The sequence below is a fragment of the Pinus tabuliformis genome, chromosome 5_1 (assembly GCF_031772625.1).
Source record: "Pinus tabuliformis cultivar Carrire ecotype Pingquan chromosome 5_1, CPIR1, whole genome shotgun sequence".
Taxonomy (NCBI): Eukaryota; Viridiplantae; Streptophyta; class Pinopsida; order Pinales; family Pinaceae; genus Pinus; species Pinus tabuliformis.
The window spans coordinates 799,904,591-799,921,814 of NC_142305.1; the positions used below are offsets into that span (position 1 = coordinate 799,904,591).

Genomic DNA, 17,224 nt, shown 5'->3' on the forward strand with positions numbered 1-17,224 from the left:
AGGAAACTTTACTCAAAGAAGAGAAATGTCATCACATGAAGGATAAAAGATTCCTTTTCATTATGAGAAAGAGTTTCGTGAAGCTTTATGGAAATGAACACCGTGGTTAAAGAAATGTTTCAGGAATGGAAGGATTTTAGAAGTTCATCGAAGAATGAAGTTAAAAATGAAGGGAATGAAGGTCCTTCAAAAAGGACTCCTCCTTATTCTTCTCCTCCTTCAAGTCCTTCTCGTTCTCCTCCTCCATCTCCTCATGTAAAACATCATCAAATAAGTTGTTTTTGAAGTTGGATATTAAATTTGACTTGCGAGTTTATGATGGTGATCTTAATGTTGAAAATATTGACAACTGGTTTCACCAAATGGAATCCTAATACCATGTAACTGATCATTGATGACAAGGTAAAAATTCTATTGGCCTCACTTTGATTGGAAGTTACTGCATTAATATGGTGGGAAAATAGACATTAGGAAGGTAAAAGTTTCTCCACTTGATTTGAATTTACTTTAGCATTGAAAAAGAAATTCTATCCTTTCGCACATGATGAGTACGGAATAATAAAATGGAAAGCTTTGTGACAATGTAAAGGCCAAGTGTGCAAAACGTTATAGAGCAGTTTAGGAAAAATGCATTCGCTTTGAATAATCCACTTAATATGCAAGAGACTCTTTCGAAATATATTAGTAGTTTGCATGGTTATATCCACAATACTATTTTATTTTTGAAGCCATCTAATCTCGATGAGGTTTATGAAAATATACCTATATTGAAGCACATAAACAAGCTCGTGGAGTCTTTGTGGAAGAATTTTGGTCAAAATATGATAAAGGAAAAGGGAAGAAGAAGCCAAAGTGAAAAACTTTTTTGAAGGCGAGCGACGACAAACTTTCTTGTACCCATTGCAAGAAATAGGGACACAACGATGAGAATTGTTGGAATCTACATCAAGAGATAAGGTCTAAGTGGTTATGAGATAGGAAATGCATGCATAACGTGGCAATGATAGTCCAACATGATATAGGGTCAGAATCTGGTGATGAGGCACAAATTGTAGCTATGGGTTTGAAAGGTACATCATGTTCACATAATTGGTTGGTTCTTGTATTTCTTCTTAAATTTCAACAAGGGATATGAATGAACTATTTCATATCAGGGTGGTACCTAAGCATGTAAAAGTAGATACTTTATTTGAAACTGGATCTCAATCCAATTTGATATCCAAGGAAGTTGTTAAGAAGCTGAATTTGGTAACAACATTGCATCCTAAACCTTATCCACTTTGATTTGTATGTAACAAAAATAAGCTACATGTAATTTATAAGTGTAATCTTAGGTTTGGTATTACATCTAGATTTGTGGATGAAGTTGAACTAGATGTGGTTGCATTGAATATTTGTGGAATTGTGCTTGGAAGTCCTTATTTGTTCAATAGGAAGGGTATCTACTACATGAAGGAAGACATATATCACCTTTTCAAGGACGACATAAAGTACAACATCCAATCTCATCAAAGGAAGGATGATCATTCGCTAGTAACCACAGGAAATTTCAAGAGGCTCGTTAATGCGAGAAATAATTTTTTGCTCATATCTGCAAAGGTGGACAAAACAGGTGTTTGGGAGTGGGGGATCTTGTCGTGGGAACCTGTCAAGAGGATTGAACATGTTAGTTCTTTGTGATTAGCATTTTTATATATGTTAATGCTACTAATGTGTTATTCATGGATAGTAGTTGAAGTAACACATGCAGAAGGATGTGGGAAAGAGAAAATGGATAACAATATGGATTTGGTTGTCATAATTATTGCACATATTTTTGTGATAAGAAGAGTATATAAAATAGGGTAGACAAATGTTGGACAAGTGGGGAGGAAGTTCCCATACTTGGCATTTGAACAATAACCTTTTATAGGTCCAAAAGCCTCTCAGTGGGGAGGGTTGATCTCGGAGGATCTAGAAATTCATTAAAAAAAAGACTTTCGAATTTGAGCTAAACTAGGGCCATTGCTCAATGCTCAAAAAGTCGATTCTAATGCAATTTAAATAGCGTCAAACGAAATTTGGATGCGTAATTTATTAAATTTTCAAATTTTTCGACAGTCAGAAAAAAGTGAAAGTCAAACTCAAAGTCAAATTAACAAGTGGCACGTCCAAGAGTTCACAAGTGGTACATCTAGACGCTAACACTTGGTAGACACAAGGCTCAACATGTGCCTCAATGGATGGACAACAAATGGCTCTATGGTAATGTACCACATGACTTTATTTTATCAGTAAAATGTTTGTAATAATTTAGCACTAAGATTGTAATAAGTGACCCGTGGGTGCGCGTTACGAGTTGAATGACAAACCCATTCATATAAGGAACCCACCATCATTAATTTCAATGGTATATTAAATATGTTGGATATGGCTTTAACATAGGCTACGGTTAACATAATCAATATATATAGTATTGCATATGCTTACGTTGGAGTGGTTATCATGGGAATTACCATATATAATATAGTCACTAAATGCCATCCGTTGGGTATACCATATAAATGGTATATGGTTATGGAGTATTAACATATTCACTATAAAGATGCCCATATGGATATGATTGGTTCGTTTGGTTATATTATATTCGTTGGTTTGGATATATATGCAAAACGGTATGCCAACGTGGTCCGAGATATATGTGGTCGGATTTTTAAAATAGCATATGGGTATTATGGCTATAATGCCATACCGTAGGGTTTCAACAAATAACAACGACCAACGCATATGTTGACGGCAGGTTTATACTAGCAATTGTCCCAAAAGGTACAAAGAGAGGCCGATAGGATTATTAAATTGGAATTGTTGAACTTTTCTAGAAGAGTTAATTGGTTTGTGGAAAACCTTGTTTTCTTGGACTGGAGCATTATGCAATTACTTTTCAGGAACACATTGAATGTCTTATTTCATTTTAGACAAAATCAAGAGGTTAAGTTAATTACCCAAAATCAAGAAACCTCTATAGATGACCAAGCATATACGAAGAATACATCTCATTCATATGCAATACTAAATCCATCTTTTCTTTTCTCTGAGTAAAATTTCAAAAGCATGAACACATGCCATTTCATATGCACAATAAACCCAACTTCTGAAATTTCAATGTTTGATCAAATCTCCAAAGAAATTTGAACCAAAGAATCTACTTTTTGTTTTAATTGCCCTGTGTAAAGGAACGAGAAAATGCGAGGTAAGCGATGGAGAAGCCTGGCGACTAAGAGGAAACATGGCCACAAGAATGACCTGGTTCACTTCCCGGGTAAGGAGAAATTGTTGCCCCCATGGTTGCACTGTGGAAGCCATAGACAGTATAGATCTGTAGCTTTCCCCTGCAAAGAAGGGGAAAAGGAAGTACCAATCAGCCATGCATAATAAATTACAGATCATCTGCAAACTCTGAATAAAACTAAGTGACTAAATGTTGCCACATTAAATTTAAGAAACCTAACAAGTATCTCCTTTTAATTACCTTAGAACTTTACGAATAGGGAAAACAAGGTTTTCATCTGGTTATTTCTTACTCATCAATAAATGAATTCATTACCAAAATGTACTGGAAAGTGGCAATAAATAGATGAAACCATGATGGAACTTAATCTACTCTATTGGCACTGAAACCCACACTATTTGGCATAAAGAAAGGTATTGGAAAACACATGTGGGTATGTTAAATTTTAGTACCAGCAAAAATATCAATTAGTGGGGCAGACAGTATGAGAGACCAAAATCTGACAAGGGTCCCAGAGAAAGCAGTCACAACAATTAACACAAACAACGAAGTTTCAAATCAAAGCACAGTCACCGGATGGAAATCAGACAAAACCAAAAAGCCACAACTTAAACTAATTTGGGAAGCAGATGAATATAGGGTAAATATGTGTGTTTTAATAAAAAAAGATAAATATGGTTCATCAGTCCAACAGACCAATAACAGATACCAGCAAATGGGAGGAATGATATGATAGATCATAGAACCAATGAGCATGAACAACTTTAACAAACATTCAAAATATGCAAGGTGTCAGAGGACAAAGATAACTGATCAGACCAACAGTTCCATGAGACAGGATCTTGCAACAAGGGCACAACAAATGATGATGAATATCGCTTGTCCTAGCATATCATCAATACTCGGTATGCATGGAGGTCTTTAGTCAGTTTTTCACTCAATCAATCTACAGCCAACTCAGTGAGGCTTCTTGTTATCTTAAGACACAGTAATATGTCATCTGTCTCCTGGGACTTGTTCAACATAAATATTCAACAAAAAAACTGACAATTAAAATTGCAAATTAAAACATGTTTTCCTGTCACAATATAAATATCATTAAGTGAGACCAAGCAAAACTCTTACAAATTGGAGAAGGAACTATATAAAGCAAGAGAAATATGGCAGAAAAGAAGTGATTTTGCAACTTAAAGAATACAGGATATACTGGAACGTCTAGTAGTGGATAGAAAGTTCAGCTGACGCAAAAACTCTAGATACACGAAAGTTCCCAAGTAAGGGAGACGTATACTGTCTATTTAACATAATGCTGGATAAATCAAATATTAGTATACAGTTTTTTAAATTACAATTTGAATTCTTAATTCAACAACGTTACAACTTACATTTCTGCATGACAACAGTGTAATGACCTGAAACAGATCTCAATGTACAGCCCATGGATTACTGACTTAAATGACCAATGAGGAAGAGCTCCCTGAACAAAGATGCCCCTAATTTTTAATTTTTAATTCAGCATTATATTTTTGCATGACATGAAAGAAATATCAGTGAACAACCCATGATAACTGACTTTAATGACCAAAGGAAAAAAATACCGTCCACAAAGGAAGCCCCTCTTGTGATTATAAGAGAAAAGGCTATGCCGTTGTGCTTTTAATAAAGAGTGAGCAAGCAATACCTTGGTCTGAATATAACAGAACAGAAACATCAAAAGATTCCATAATCCTGACCTAAACTGGGCAGTAATTCCAGATGCAATTTAATATGAAGAATGGATTAAATCTCTGCTAAACATAATGTGACTAGCCAAGAAAAAAAATACTACACGTTCATTTATTTAATACCAACCATTATTAGATCAAATGGTCTTTGCGAACGGGGTCCCGGTTCAGCAGTGAAGGAAGTGAGATGTCAAGCCATCCACCGAGCTTCAATTCTCCCAAAGAAAGAAATAAGCAATTGGGGCAATCCACCAAGTTAAAATCTTCCCAGAGACAAAAACAAGTGGTTGGGACAATCCACCAAATTTCAATCCTCAGAGACACAGAGTGATCTTGACAGAAGAGTAACCCACTGCCGCGGGAGCTCAGCCGAATCGAAAGTGCCTATGTCATGAAAGCGGACTGCTTGTGGTGCATGGAGCATTAGATCCAAAAGGTAACGCTTTTGGAGTTTAAAGGACGCGGTGAAAAATATAAATGAATAAATGGAAATGGTCTTCGTCTATCAGTCTCAGGAAAAGTAAGCGGCTTACAATTTGCTTCGGCTTCGGAGAAAGGGTAAAAAAGAAAAATGCACATTATTTGTTGGTATATATATGGGCGTTATCAGTGGAGAATAACTTTAACAAACATTCAAAATATGCAAGGTGTCAGAGGACAAAGATAACTGATCAGACCAACAGTTCCATGAGACAGGATCTTGCAACAAGGGCACAACAAATGATGATGAATATCGCTTGTCCTAGCATATCATCAATACTCGGTATGCATGGAGGTCTTTAGTCAGTTTTTCACTCAATCAATCTACAGCCAACTCAGTGAGGCTTCTTGTTATCTTAAGACATAGTAATATTTCATCTGTCTCTTGGGACTTGTTCAACATAAATATTCAACAAAAAAACTGACAATTAAAATTGCAAATTAAACATGTTTTCCTGTCACAATATAAATATCATTAAGTGAGACCAAGCAAAACTCTTACAAATTGGAGAAGGAACTATATAAAGCAAGAGAAATATGGCAGAAAAGAAGTGATTTTGCAACTTAAAGCATACAGGATATACTGGAACGTCTAGTAGTGGATAGAAAGTTCAGCTAACGCAAAAACTCTAGATACACAAAAGTTCCCAAGTAAGGGAGACATATACTGTCTATTTAACATAATGTTGGATAAATCAAATATTAGTATACAGTTTTTTAAATTACAATTTGAATTCTTAATTCAACAACGTTACAACTTACATTTCTGCATGACAACAGTGTAATGACCTGAAACAGATCTCAATGTACAGCCCATGGATTACTGACTTAAATGACCAATGAGGAAGAGCTCCCTGAACAAAGATGCCCCTAATTTTTAATTTTTAATTCAGCATTATATTTTTGCATGACATGAAAGAAATATCAGTGAACAGCCCATGATAACTGACTTTAATGACCAAAGGAAAAAAATACCGTCCACAAAGGAAGCCCCTCTTGTGATTATAAGAGAAAAGGCTATGCCGTTGTGCTTTTAATAAAGAGTGAGAAAGCAATACCTTGGTCTGAATATAACAGAACAGAAACATCAAAAGATTCCATAATCCTGACCTAAACTGGGCAGTAATTCCAGATGCAATTTAATATGAAGAATGGATTAAATCTCTGCTAAACATAATGTGACTAGCCAAGAAAAAAAATACTACACGTTCATTTATTTAATACCAACCATTATCAGATCAAATGGTCTTTGCGAACGGGGTCCCGGTTCAGCAGTGAAGGAAGTGAGATGTCAAGCCATCCACCGAGCTTCAATTCTCCCAAAGAAAGAAATAAGCAATTGGGGCAATCCACCAAGTTAAAATCTTCCCAGAGACAAAAACAAGTGGTTGGGACAATCCACCAAATTTCAATCCTCAGAGACACAGAGTGATCTTGACAGAAGAGTAAACCACTGCCGTGGGAGCTCAGCCGAATCGAAAGTGCCTATGTCATGAAAGCGGACTGCTTGTGGTGCATGGAGCATTAGATCCAAAAGGTAATGCTTTTGGAGTTTAAAGGACGCGGTGAAAAATATAAATGAATAAATGGAAATGGTCTTCGTCTATCAGTCTCAGGAAAAGTAAGCGGCTTACAATTTGCTTCGGCTTCGGAGAAAGGGTAAAAAAGAAAAATGCACATTATTTGTTGGTATATATATGGGCGTTATCAGTGGAGAATAACAAGTCAATTAGGGTTTGAGATTGACAAGCAGGAACCCACCAGGCTTAAAGGTATATGAAGAATAGCACGAAATGTAATGGCCTTCTGTTTTAGAGTAGAATAATTTCATCTTTCAGATGCATACCCCAATAGAGATGTCTCCCTAAATTTATTGAGAGCAATTCAATTCAATCCAGTCCAGTAATCATTAGTTAAGGAAGACATCCATGACTAAATGCACTGGATGGATATCCGCACTGATTCGGTAACCAATAAATGCAAGATGAACACATAGCAAATGATTCTTGAAGAAAACTAAAATTTTGCAAACATGAAAGTGAGTACCTGGAATAATTGGGGAATTAAATGGCAGGGAGGAACACAGACCACCGTGGGAGACTGTTAAAACGCCTCCGAAAGATACCGGAACAACGGAATTCGCGTCTGTATTGCTAAGCTATCAGCAACGGTGACCAGAGTTTTTGCATAACAGGGCCACGTACTTTATGCGCCCTCTACTTTATAACCCATATACAATTTGCGCCCGACCCCTAAACCCTGGAAAACCTTGTTTTACCCACACTTAGGTCATTTTTTTCCTGAGAATATACACATCAGTTTCTTCATACGCATACTCCGGATGCAAATCCTCATGGGGTACTTTCTCCACGGTGAAATAATTAGGACAAATCTGCCAAAAAAGCTGATGGGCTTCTGGAGATCGTATCTGATAACCTAATAGAATTACAGTATTCACTCCAGAAAGGGCATTCGTGGTGGAAATCAAAGGCTCCACAGTATTCTCCAAATAAACAACATCCATGACAACAATGAAATCAAATGGAGGCTTCAGTACCTGAATCTGCTTCTCGTTGTTCCAATAGAGCTGAGAAATCTTCACTCTTCCACCGCCGGATCCTGAGAATATACACATCAGTTTCTTCATAGGCATACTCCGGATGCAAATCCTCATGGGGTATTTTCTCCACAGTGAAATAATTAGGACAAATCTGCCAAAAAAGCTGATGGGCATCTGGAGATCGTATCTGATAACCTAATAGATTACAGTATTCGCTCCAGAAAGGGCATTCATGGTGGAAATCAAAAGCTCCACAGTATTCTCCAAATAAACAACATCCGCGACACAATAAAATCAAATGGAGGCTTCAGTCCCTGAATCTGCTTCTCATTGTTCCAAAAGAGCTGAGAAATCTTCACTCTTCCGACGTCGGATCCCGGTTTTCCGGCCGAGGCGAGGGAGGTCGCCACCGTGTTTTTCTTCACGTTGCGTTTGAGGGCGGGCAGAAGCGATGTCGGTCAAGACCACGTCGAGGCCGAGCAGGGCACGGAAAGCATGCCTGGGTGTGAGTAGAGGCTGGCCCGAGTGCCTATAGGCCATGGCACCGACATCGCCCAAGTTAATGCAGACTGTTCCAGAATGAGCGGAAACGAATAATTGAATGCAGACGGTTCCAGAATCAGCGGAAACGAATAATTGAAGGAGACCATGACGAATATTTTGAAAATGCGCACAGGTGTCAGCCTGAGAATCAAGCTGAACAAATATGAACCAAATTGCCCACTCCGCCAGGTGTCAGGCTGAGAATAAAAAAGACGACGAAAGTCTCTTTCAAAGGAAAAACCTATCGGCCTAAATATGGATAATGTCTTCCAGATTTAAACGTATGATATATACATTTGTTCACATGTTGTTCGAGCACACCACCGACCTTATCGTATAGTTGCAACAAATCTACAATATTTATATATGGTTAAAACAATCCACGATATATATAATATACGGATGTAACAAAATGTTAATGCGCTCTATTTTTGTAATGAGCCTAATGTTATATAAACAAATTGACTTTGCGTATTGGGCCATATGAGAAAAATGGACTTTGCCTATTGGGCCATATGATACAAATAGAGATTGTTCAAATGTTATTCGAGCACAGCACGGACCTTGTCTTATAGTTTGCAACAAATCTACCATATTTATATATGGTTAAAACAATCCACGATATATATAATATAGGGTTGTAACAAAATGTTAATGCGTTCTATTTTTGTAATGAGCCTAATGTTATATAAATAAATGGACTTTGCCTATTGGGCCATATGAGACAAATAGACTTTGCCTATTGGCCATATGATACAAATATAGATTTTCTATAGGGAAAAAATTGTGTTTGGAGCATGTCAGTTTCGGTTCTATTAGTTTGGAGCGTCGAGAGTGCGTTAAGCCATATTTTGGTTTATGTATTTTGTATGTTAGTGGTGGAGCATGTCAGTTTGGGTTCTATTAGTTTGGAGCGTCGAGAGTGCGTTAAGCCATATTTTGGTTTATGTATTTTGTATGTTAGTGGTGTTATTGGATGTTATTATTGCAGCAGTTAAAAGATTTTTGGTGGTATTTTGGAGGTTATATTTGGTACTAGGTTTTTTTTTTTTTTTTTTAAGGAATTTTGGCTTTTATAATTGCAATTTTTAGTTGATGTAATAAAGTATTTGATAGTTAGCATTATATTGTTTTAGCAATTTTGGTTTCTATAATTGCAATTTTTAGATGATGTAATAAATCATTTGAGAATTAGTATCATATTGTTTTTATTTTTGTGTTTCGATATTTTTACATTTTATTGTCAATTTCATCTTTAGTTAAAGTCTTCATGCATGATTTAGTTATTATGTTGGTTTAAGTTATTCTCACATCCTTAATTTGATACCCTAATTATATATCATGCACTTTATGTTATTGTTGTTTGAATGAGGAAAAAATATTTTTTTGTTATTATTTGTGCATTCTTTTTCTATGTTGAGCAAGTGAATTCACAAGGAAACTCTCATTCGGCTAATCAAATTTACAAATTCTCTTCTCGATTATTTATTGATGCCATATTTTAATATTCCTCTCGATCATTCAAACTAAATTTCAACAACCATGACTATTATTGTCATATGATTAGCTATTATAAGGTAGAATGGTGTTTTGAGTATATAATTTTGGTCCTTTTATATTTCTTTGATAAATAGTACTTGAACGATCCATGTGTTGGATGTTTCTAATTTACAATGGTATTATATGAGGAGGTAGCCAAGCCACTCACCTTTTCCACCTTCCCATGATCTGAAAATGTGTGATCATCCTCTGATACTTTGTAAGCTTTTAAAATTATGTCTTTAGTTCATAATTTATTCACATATAAATAATCGAATTTTAATGAAACTAAAGATGAAAAAATATTCAAAGCCTAAAAATGACAGAAAGAAAGACAGACAACCAGTTGATGACAGAGTTCACCCATGCTGAGCTATGTTTCCAGGCCGTGCTAAAAGGCCAGACCACTTTATTGATCTCGTTGCAAAGTAAGTACATAAATAATATTTCTCTTTTAATGTCACGCTGATGATTGAGTGGAAATGTTTCCCTTCAGAAAATGTCCTCCTATAGAGAACTCTCAACATTGAACTGATTCTATTTTACAAAGATGCAATTGCGCCAATATAAAGAAGACAAAGCAGAAACGGTTCTCGTACTCAACTCGAGATCAAAAAAAATATATAAGCTTCAAAAAGTATCTTTACATCAACTTTTCCATTTTCAGATCTCAAAATGGCCCAATATTGCCAAAGTTATGTATCAAAAGGCCAATAACACAAATTCTAGTTGCTCTCCTCACAACTGCTCTGCGTCTAGTGCATTGGAAAATTCATTTTATAACCGACGGGCAGGTCCCGGGGTCAAACCTGCGGACCTCCCGGGATTTGGTTTGTAATACACAGCAAATTGTTGTAGTTCAGCGTCACTGTGTTACATATATGACATATGATGTAACCGTATAGTATATGATATGGTTCGAATCAAAGGTTCGACGCAACAACGTTACAAATATCGTATAACAACAATATAATATGGACCGGTGATATCAATGTTTTAATCATCACGCGCCACATATGACATTGGACTCCACGCCATTAACAATAGTTATAACAAATGTTAACGTTGACTGCCTCATTCGTATCATATGGTTTTAACCTTAGCCTTAAACCCCACACCATTGGTGATATGATTTAACTTTGGAGTATGGCGTTAATATACACACGTGCCACTTTATATCATATGGTTAATAACCATAACTTGATGATGATGTTTGAACTCTGCCCATAATCCTAGTGCCACATGGTTATATGGATAAGATCGTTGCTGATTTGCCCCGCGTGCTAAGTTTTGCATCGTCGTTACTTACACCAATAAAATGTTCGACGGGTTTGGCAGATCGCTGGATATGGTTGCTCCGCCAATCCTTCCCCCACATCCCATTATAATAAAGCTTTAATACAATTCATCTATCCATTAACAAACTTTTGGCCAGTCCGCTAAAGCCACGTGTCACACTTTGATAGGGCCACGTGACTACACTAGATTGGTTGTCCTTCAACCAATCAGAAACTGCAACTTGTCCTATTATGGATGTGCCACGTGCCACAATCTCGTTGGTAGTGGAACCTTGACCATGGAACCCTGCAACAAAACCTTTCTTGCTTGAACCGTGAGCATTGATCGTTGACTTTAACTTATGCCCCAACTTGGACTTGAACTTTGACTTTGAATAACTTCTTCATACGAAGTTGGATTTCAGTCGTTCTAGTTGTGCTGGATTTAGAATTGCGATATATATGCAATGTGCCTGGGTTTAACTGCATATGAGAAGTTTTATTTTTAAGCATGTCGGGATTTGTTGCTATCCATGACCATCCTGGTCTTAGCTAATATGCCTAGACTCAATCAAGATCCATCTCGACCATACCTCCCTACTAAAAGACTTTTGGTCCACGAAACGTTTGTTACAATAAGGAATTTATTACATCAATCATGAGTACATAGACATTCTTGACCCTATTACAGACTCATCTAGACCTACTGATGTGATGACAAATCATAAACACACAATTAAACATCAGGTATGAAATCTGCCCAGTTATAAGCAATCAATCTCTCTAGAGACTTACATTCTTCCTTGCCATTTTTCTCTGCTTCCCCTTGTCCTGATAGTGCTGATGGCGACTCGTGGTAGCATTGGACATGTGATCTTTGAATGTCCTTTCAACTTACACTATGAACAAACCTTCTCTCCTGAGTCTTTAACAGTCATCTTCTTTCTTGATTTTTCTAAGCTCTGTTTTGACGGTGACGAGTCCTTCCCTGACTGTATCAAAGTCTTTCCCAAACTTTTATTTACTTGCAGTGTTGTGTCATCCTTCCATGGAATACTCCTTGTATCGTGCACCTTTTTATTATAAACTTTATGCTTCCATCATTCAGCGACACAATGGTTGTTACTTCCCCAAAAAGTACATGGATAAGTCTTTTTAACAATATTCATAATAAAATTTTGATTAGAGGACTCACCTTCTGAATCAATGTTAGAATGACATATATACTTACCTTTACGATACTATAGATTTTTCAGGATCTGATTACAATGTAATGACCAACACCAATATGTTATGTGACCTTTCTTTCCACAATAGTCACATCTTGACTGGTCGAATCCCAATCCTTCATAGTGGGATATTTCCTGAATTGATATTGGTTGGATTCTCCCTTGGACATGCTTGCCGAGGACTTTACCTTGCTGATATCCCATTATGTTCATCAACTTCATACCAATTCATTTGGTATGTTTCTTGAAAGCTCCAATCTTAGGATCACTTGAAACCTCTTCCTTCTCTATGTTTGAATCAATTTCCTGAGATGTTGGTACATAAGAAAGTTCCTCAGAAGGTGAGGAAAAAGTATCAATCACTTCTTCCACTGACTATGCTTTTGGAGTGGCAGATCGATATGAAATTTCTTCATCCGACTAATGAAGTGGATATACTTCATTGTCTGAAATTATGGATGGAAATTGATCTGAGACACTTCCCCACTATCAATTTCTCTGCATGGCTTCGATCCTCGCTTACAGCCTTTGTTTGTCTTCTTGCAAAGCTTTCAGCATGTGTTGCAACACAATAATTTCCTGCTGATATTACTGACTGAATTCTTCCAATTCCTGCAACTAAATTTGCTTCGTGCTTCTATTCATCCTTACAATCTGGTGAGAACCTGCTCTGATACGAAAAATGATCTGAAAATGTATGATCGTCCTTTGACACTTTGCAATAGTTTAAAATTATGTCTTTAGTTCATAATTTATTCACATATGAATAATCTAATTATAATGAACTTAAAGATGAAAAATATTAAAAGCATAAAAATGCCATAAAGCAACAAACACAACCAGTTGATGATGGAGTTCACCACTCCTGGGTTATGTCTCCAGGCCCTAATCAAAGGCTAGGTCACTTTATAGATCTTGTTGCAAAGTGAGTACATAAATAATCTTTGTCTTTTAGAGTCAAGTTGATGATTGAGTGGAAATGTTTCCCTTCAGGAAACGTCATGATACAAAGAACCCTCAACCTCGAACTGACTCAATTTTACAAAGAGGCAGTTGCACCAATATAAGGAGGACTAAGCAGTAATGGTCCTCGTACTCAACTCTACATAAAAAAGAAATATGTCAGCTTCAAAAAGTATCTTTACATCAACTTCACTATTCTGGAATGTGCTCATAGGAATCAATAGATAATGTCAGAAGATAGGTGTCAATCTCAGCTTCCCAATGCAACTTTCAAATCTCAAAAAGGCCCAATATTGGCCAAGTTATGCCTCAAAAGGCATACTACGGGCACCAATAACACAAATTCGAGCTTCTCTCCTCACAACTTCTCTACCTCTTGTGCATTGGAAAGTTATTTTTATAACCCACGGGAAGGTCCTGGGGTCAAACCTGCTGACCTCCTAGGAATGGGCTTGCAATACATAGAAGATTGTTGTAGTTTGGCACAACTATGTTACATATATGGCATATGGTGCAACCATATAGCATATGATATGGTTCGAATCAAAGTTTTGGCGCAACAATGTTACAAATATGGTATAACAACCATATACTATGGACTAGTGGTATCAATGTTTCAATCACAACATGCCACATATGGCATTGGACTTCGCGCCATTAACAAAAAGTATAACAAATGTTAACGTTGACTGCACCATTCATATCATATGGTTTTAACCTTAGCCTTAAACCCTGTGCCATTGGTGATATGATTTAACTTTGGAGTATGGCATTAATATATACCCGCACCACTTTATATCATATGGTTAATAACCATAACTCGACTGTGATGTTTGGACTCTGCTCATAACTGTGGTGCCACATGGTTATATGGATAGGACTATTGCTGAGTTTCCCCACGTGCTAAGTTTGGCATCATCATTGGTCGCATTGATAAAATGTTCCACAGGTTTGGTGTACCACTGGATATGGCAGCACAACCAATCCTTCCCCCACATGCCGTTACAATAAAACATTAATACAATAATGTGCCCAATTCTTAATAAGAACCATCAGTGCCTGAACGTGAAACAAAGAAGTTTGTAGCGAGGAGTTCACGGGGTCGAATCTAGTCTAGTTCATCTATCCATTAACAAGCATTTTCCTGGTCCCGTAAGGCCACATGTCACGTTTCGATAGGGCCATGTTAGTACAGTCAATTTGTTGTCCTTCAACTAATCAAAAACTACAACTTGTCCCATTATGGATGCACCACGTGTCACAATCTTGTTGGTACCGGAACCTTCACCATGGAACCCTGAAACGGAACCTTTATTACTGGAACCAGAAGTGTTGACCATTGACTTTGAGTAGTTGACTTTGACTTATTTCCCAGCTTGGACATGAGCTATGACTTTGCATAAGTCCTTCATACAAAGTCAAATTTCAACAGTTCAAGTTGCGTTGGATTCATAAAGATGATATCTACACAATGAGCCTTGGTTCAACTGCATCTAAGAACTTTTATTTTTAAGCATGTCCAGATCGGCTGCTATCCATGACCATCCTGGTCTCAAAACATTACATAACCAATATGATTAGACTCAATAAAGATCCATCTTGATCATCCCATATGCACTCTATACATTCCTAGATGCTACCTTTTGAAAAACAAAAACCATACTTATATTTGTAAGCTCATACCCTTTGTAATGTACCTTATATAACACAATTTTTTTTTCTTCCAGACAATCAAATATTAATACACTTGACATAATGAATAAGCATATTGAGGAGGGACATAAAAAATGTCCATGTGATAAGCTCAAAAGTGGACAACCCTAATATGCCTAAGGTTTTGTTGTAGCGGCTGCAACACCCTCCAAAATTTTGGCCTGCCTTCAATTTCGGAGCATCCAATGAGTTTCTACTTGATCTTTACACTTACTCGAGCTCACCCCCTGGGCTCGTGTGAATCTTTGGACCCACCTTGCTTGACTATTCAATGGAAAACGTTTTCATGTTGGTAACAATGTCTCTATTTCGACCATGTTTTGGTCGTACACAAGGTCTCTGCTTCGTGGATACGTGTTGTGTTCACTATGTAAATATTCGTCACACTCACACAAGAAGTCGTATACATTGTCACGCAAGCGTCATCAAGGTCATCCAAAAATCAATCACAAGCATCACGCTTGTCATTCACAGCGTCGGTCAGTCATGTTGAGCATGTGTGTTCGGATGTTTTGAGTCGTCTCGTCGTCAAGTCATGTGAGTGTGTGTTTGCAAGATCGTGTATACACACTTACTTGTTTTTGCTAAAGTTCTGATGACTAGTTCACCCTCTAACAGTCGTACCTTCACCCTACCATCGACTCAACTGAATGTCACCCAAAATACAACAGAAGCACCCAGAAATCCATTTCAAGCTGCGCTTCTTGCAAGTTGATCAATCAACCCTTCTACTGGTCAACTAGAGAGTTTGACTGGGCAGTCACCTCGGGACTAACTCCCCTAAAAAATTGTGTAGAGGCTGCAGACCATGCCTATTCGACTGATTGATAAAATTTTGTAGAAAGGCTAGATAAACACCAGTGCGAGTCCCCTGTCTCCTTAAGAAAATTGTGCAATTTTCCGAGCTAGTCACCAATCAGCCAGCCGGCTGCTCACCCGAAAAACTGCGCATATTTCATGAGCAAGGCCTTTGCAGCCCAGCAGCCTGCGTAGCTCAGAAACTTCACAAGGCTAGTCAGAAGGTCAACCTCGCAGCATCTGTACAGGTTTTCCCACTAGAATCTCCCAACAACTCGCTTCCATCTCCCTCCAAGAACTGCACATTTTTTGCTGCCAAACTCCCGCAACTCGCTCACTCCAAAAATTATGCAAATTTTGCCTGCCCAACCCCCCTGCAACCAGCATTGCTACCCCCAAAAATTTCACATATTTTTCCTCCAGCCGAGTCAGATCCCGCAGACAGCCACCGCTGATTTAGATTTCCCGTCACCATCTCCCAGTGACTTATGTGTAGTTTTCACCAGCAATGCCCAAAGCCCACATCCCAGCTCGAAACTTGCCTCGTGCAGTTTCGTAACCTTGTCTTCTCTCTCGGTCACCTGCATCCGAAATGATCATGCATCATGGTAGACTAGGAGGTTTATGGATTTGATTTTGTCTCTTCATGAGTGACTGTAGATACAGGTACACGAATAAAGATGGCACAACGATGGATGGCATGTACAAATGAAGTACCTACAAAAGGACATGTTCGTGAATAGACAAACAAAAGAAGCATACAAAGATATGTGTTTTCAAATAGACAAACATGTGAAGATGTGTTTGCGGATGGACGGTTAGACAAACGAACATAAGTTTTTTGCGAATGGAGGCACATGTCAAGCATGCCAACGTACAAGCAAGGAGCAATGTGTGAATGCAACATTAAGCGAATGCAAGGACCATCGAAGACTCTGTGCACCATGCCATGCGGAGGTATAGTTGTGACACACCATGAGGAAATCCATCACCCAGTAGCACTGCAACTCGACATGCACACCAACAACATCACGAATGTACCAGCACCATCATGTCAAGTATTGTCATGACTCATGTCATCCACATCACTACTATGGGCCATATTGCTGATCAATATAATGCAATGTGGA

General features: G+C 37.6%; 2 protein-coding genes across 2 annotated transcripts; both read right to left on the bottom strand.

The window, feature by feature from the left end:
- Nucleotides 1–3,017: 3,017 nt before the first annotated feature.
- LOC149167362 (uncharacterized) lies at nucleotides 3,018–16,681 on the bottom strand. Its single transcript, XM_089430456.1, has 4 exons — nucleotides 16,538–16,681; nucleotides 8,030–8,728; nucleotides 7,519–7,908; nucleotides 3,018–3,368 (listed from the first exon to the last, which is right to left on the bottom strand). Exons 1-2 carry the CDS (start codon nucleotides 16,679–16,681, stop codon nucleotides 8,360–8,362), a joined length of 513 nt encoding a protein of 170 aa, XP_089286582.1. The 3' UTR covers nucleotides 3,018–3,368; nucleotides 7,519–7,908; nucleotides 8,030–8,359.
- On the bottom strand, nucleotides 7,757–8,125 carry LOC149167363 (uncharacterized). Its single transcript, XM_089430455.1, has one exon. It carries the CDS (start codon nucleotides 8,123–8,125, stop codon nucleotides 7,757–7,759), a length of 369 nt encoding a protein of 122 aa, XP_089286581.1.
- Nucleotides 16,682–17,224: the final 543 nt, after the last annotated feature.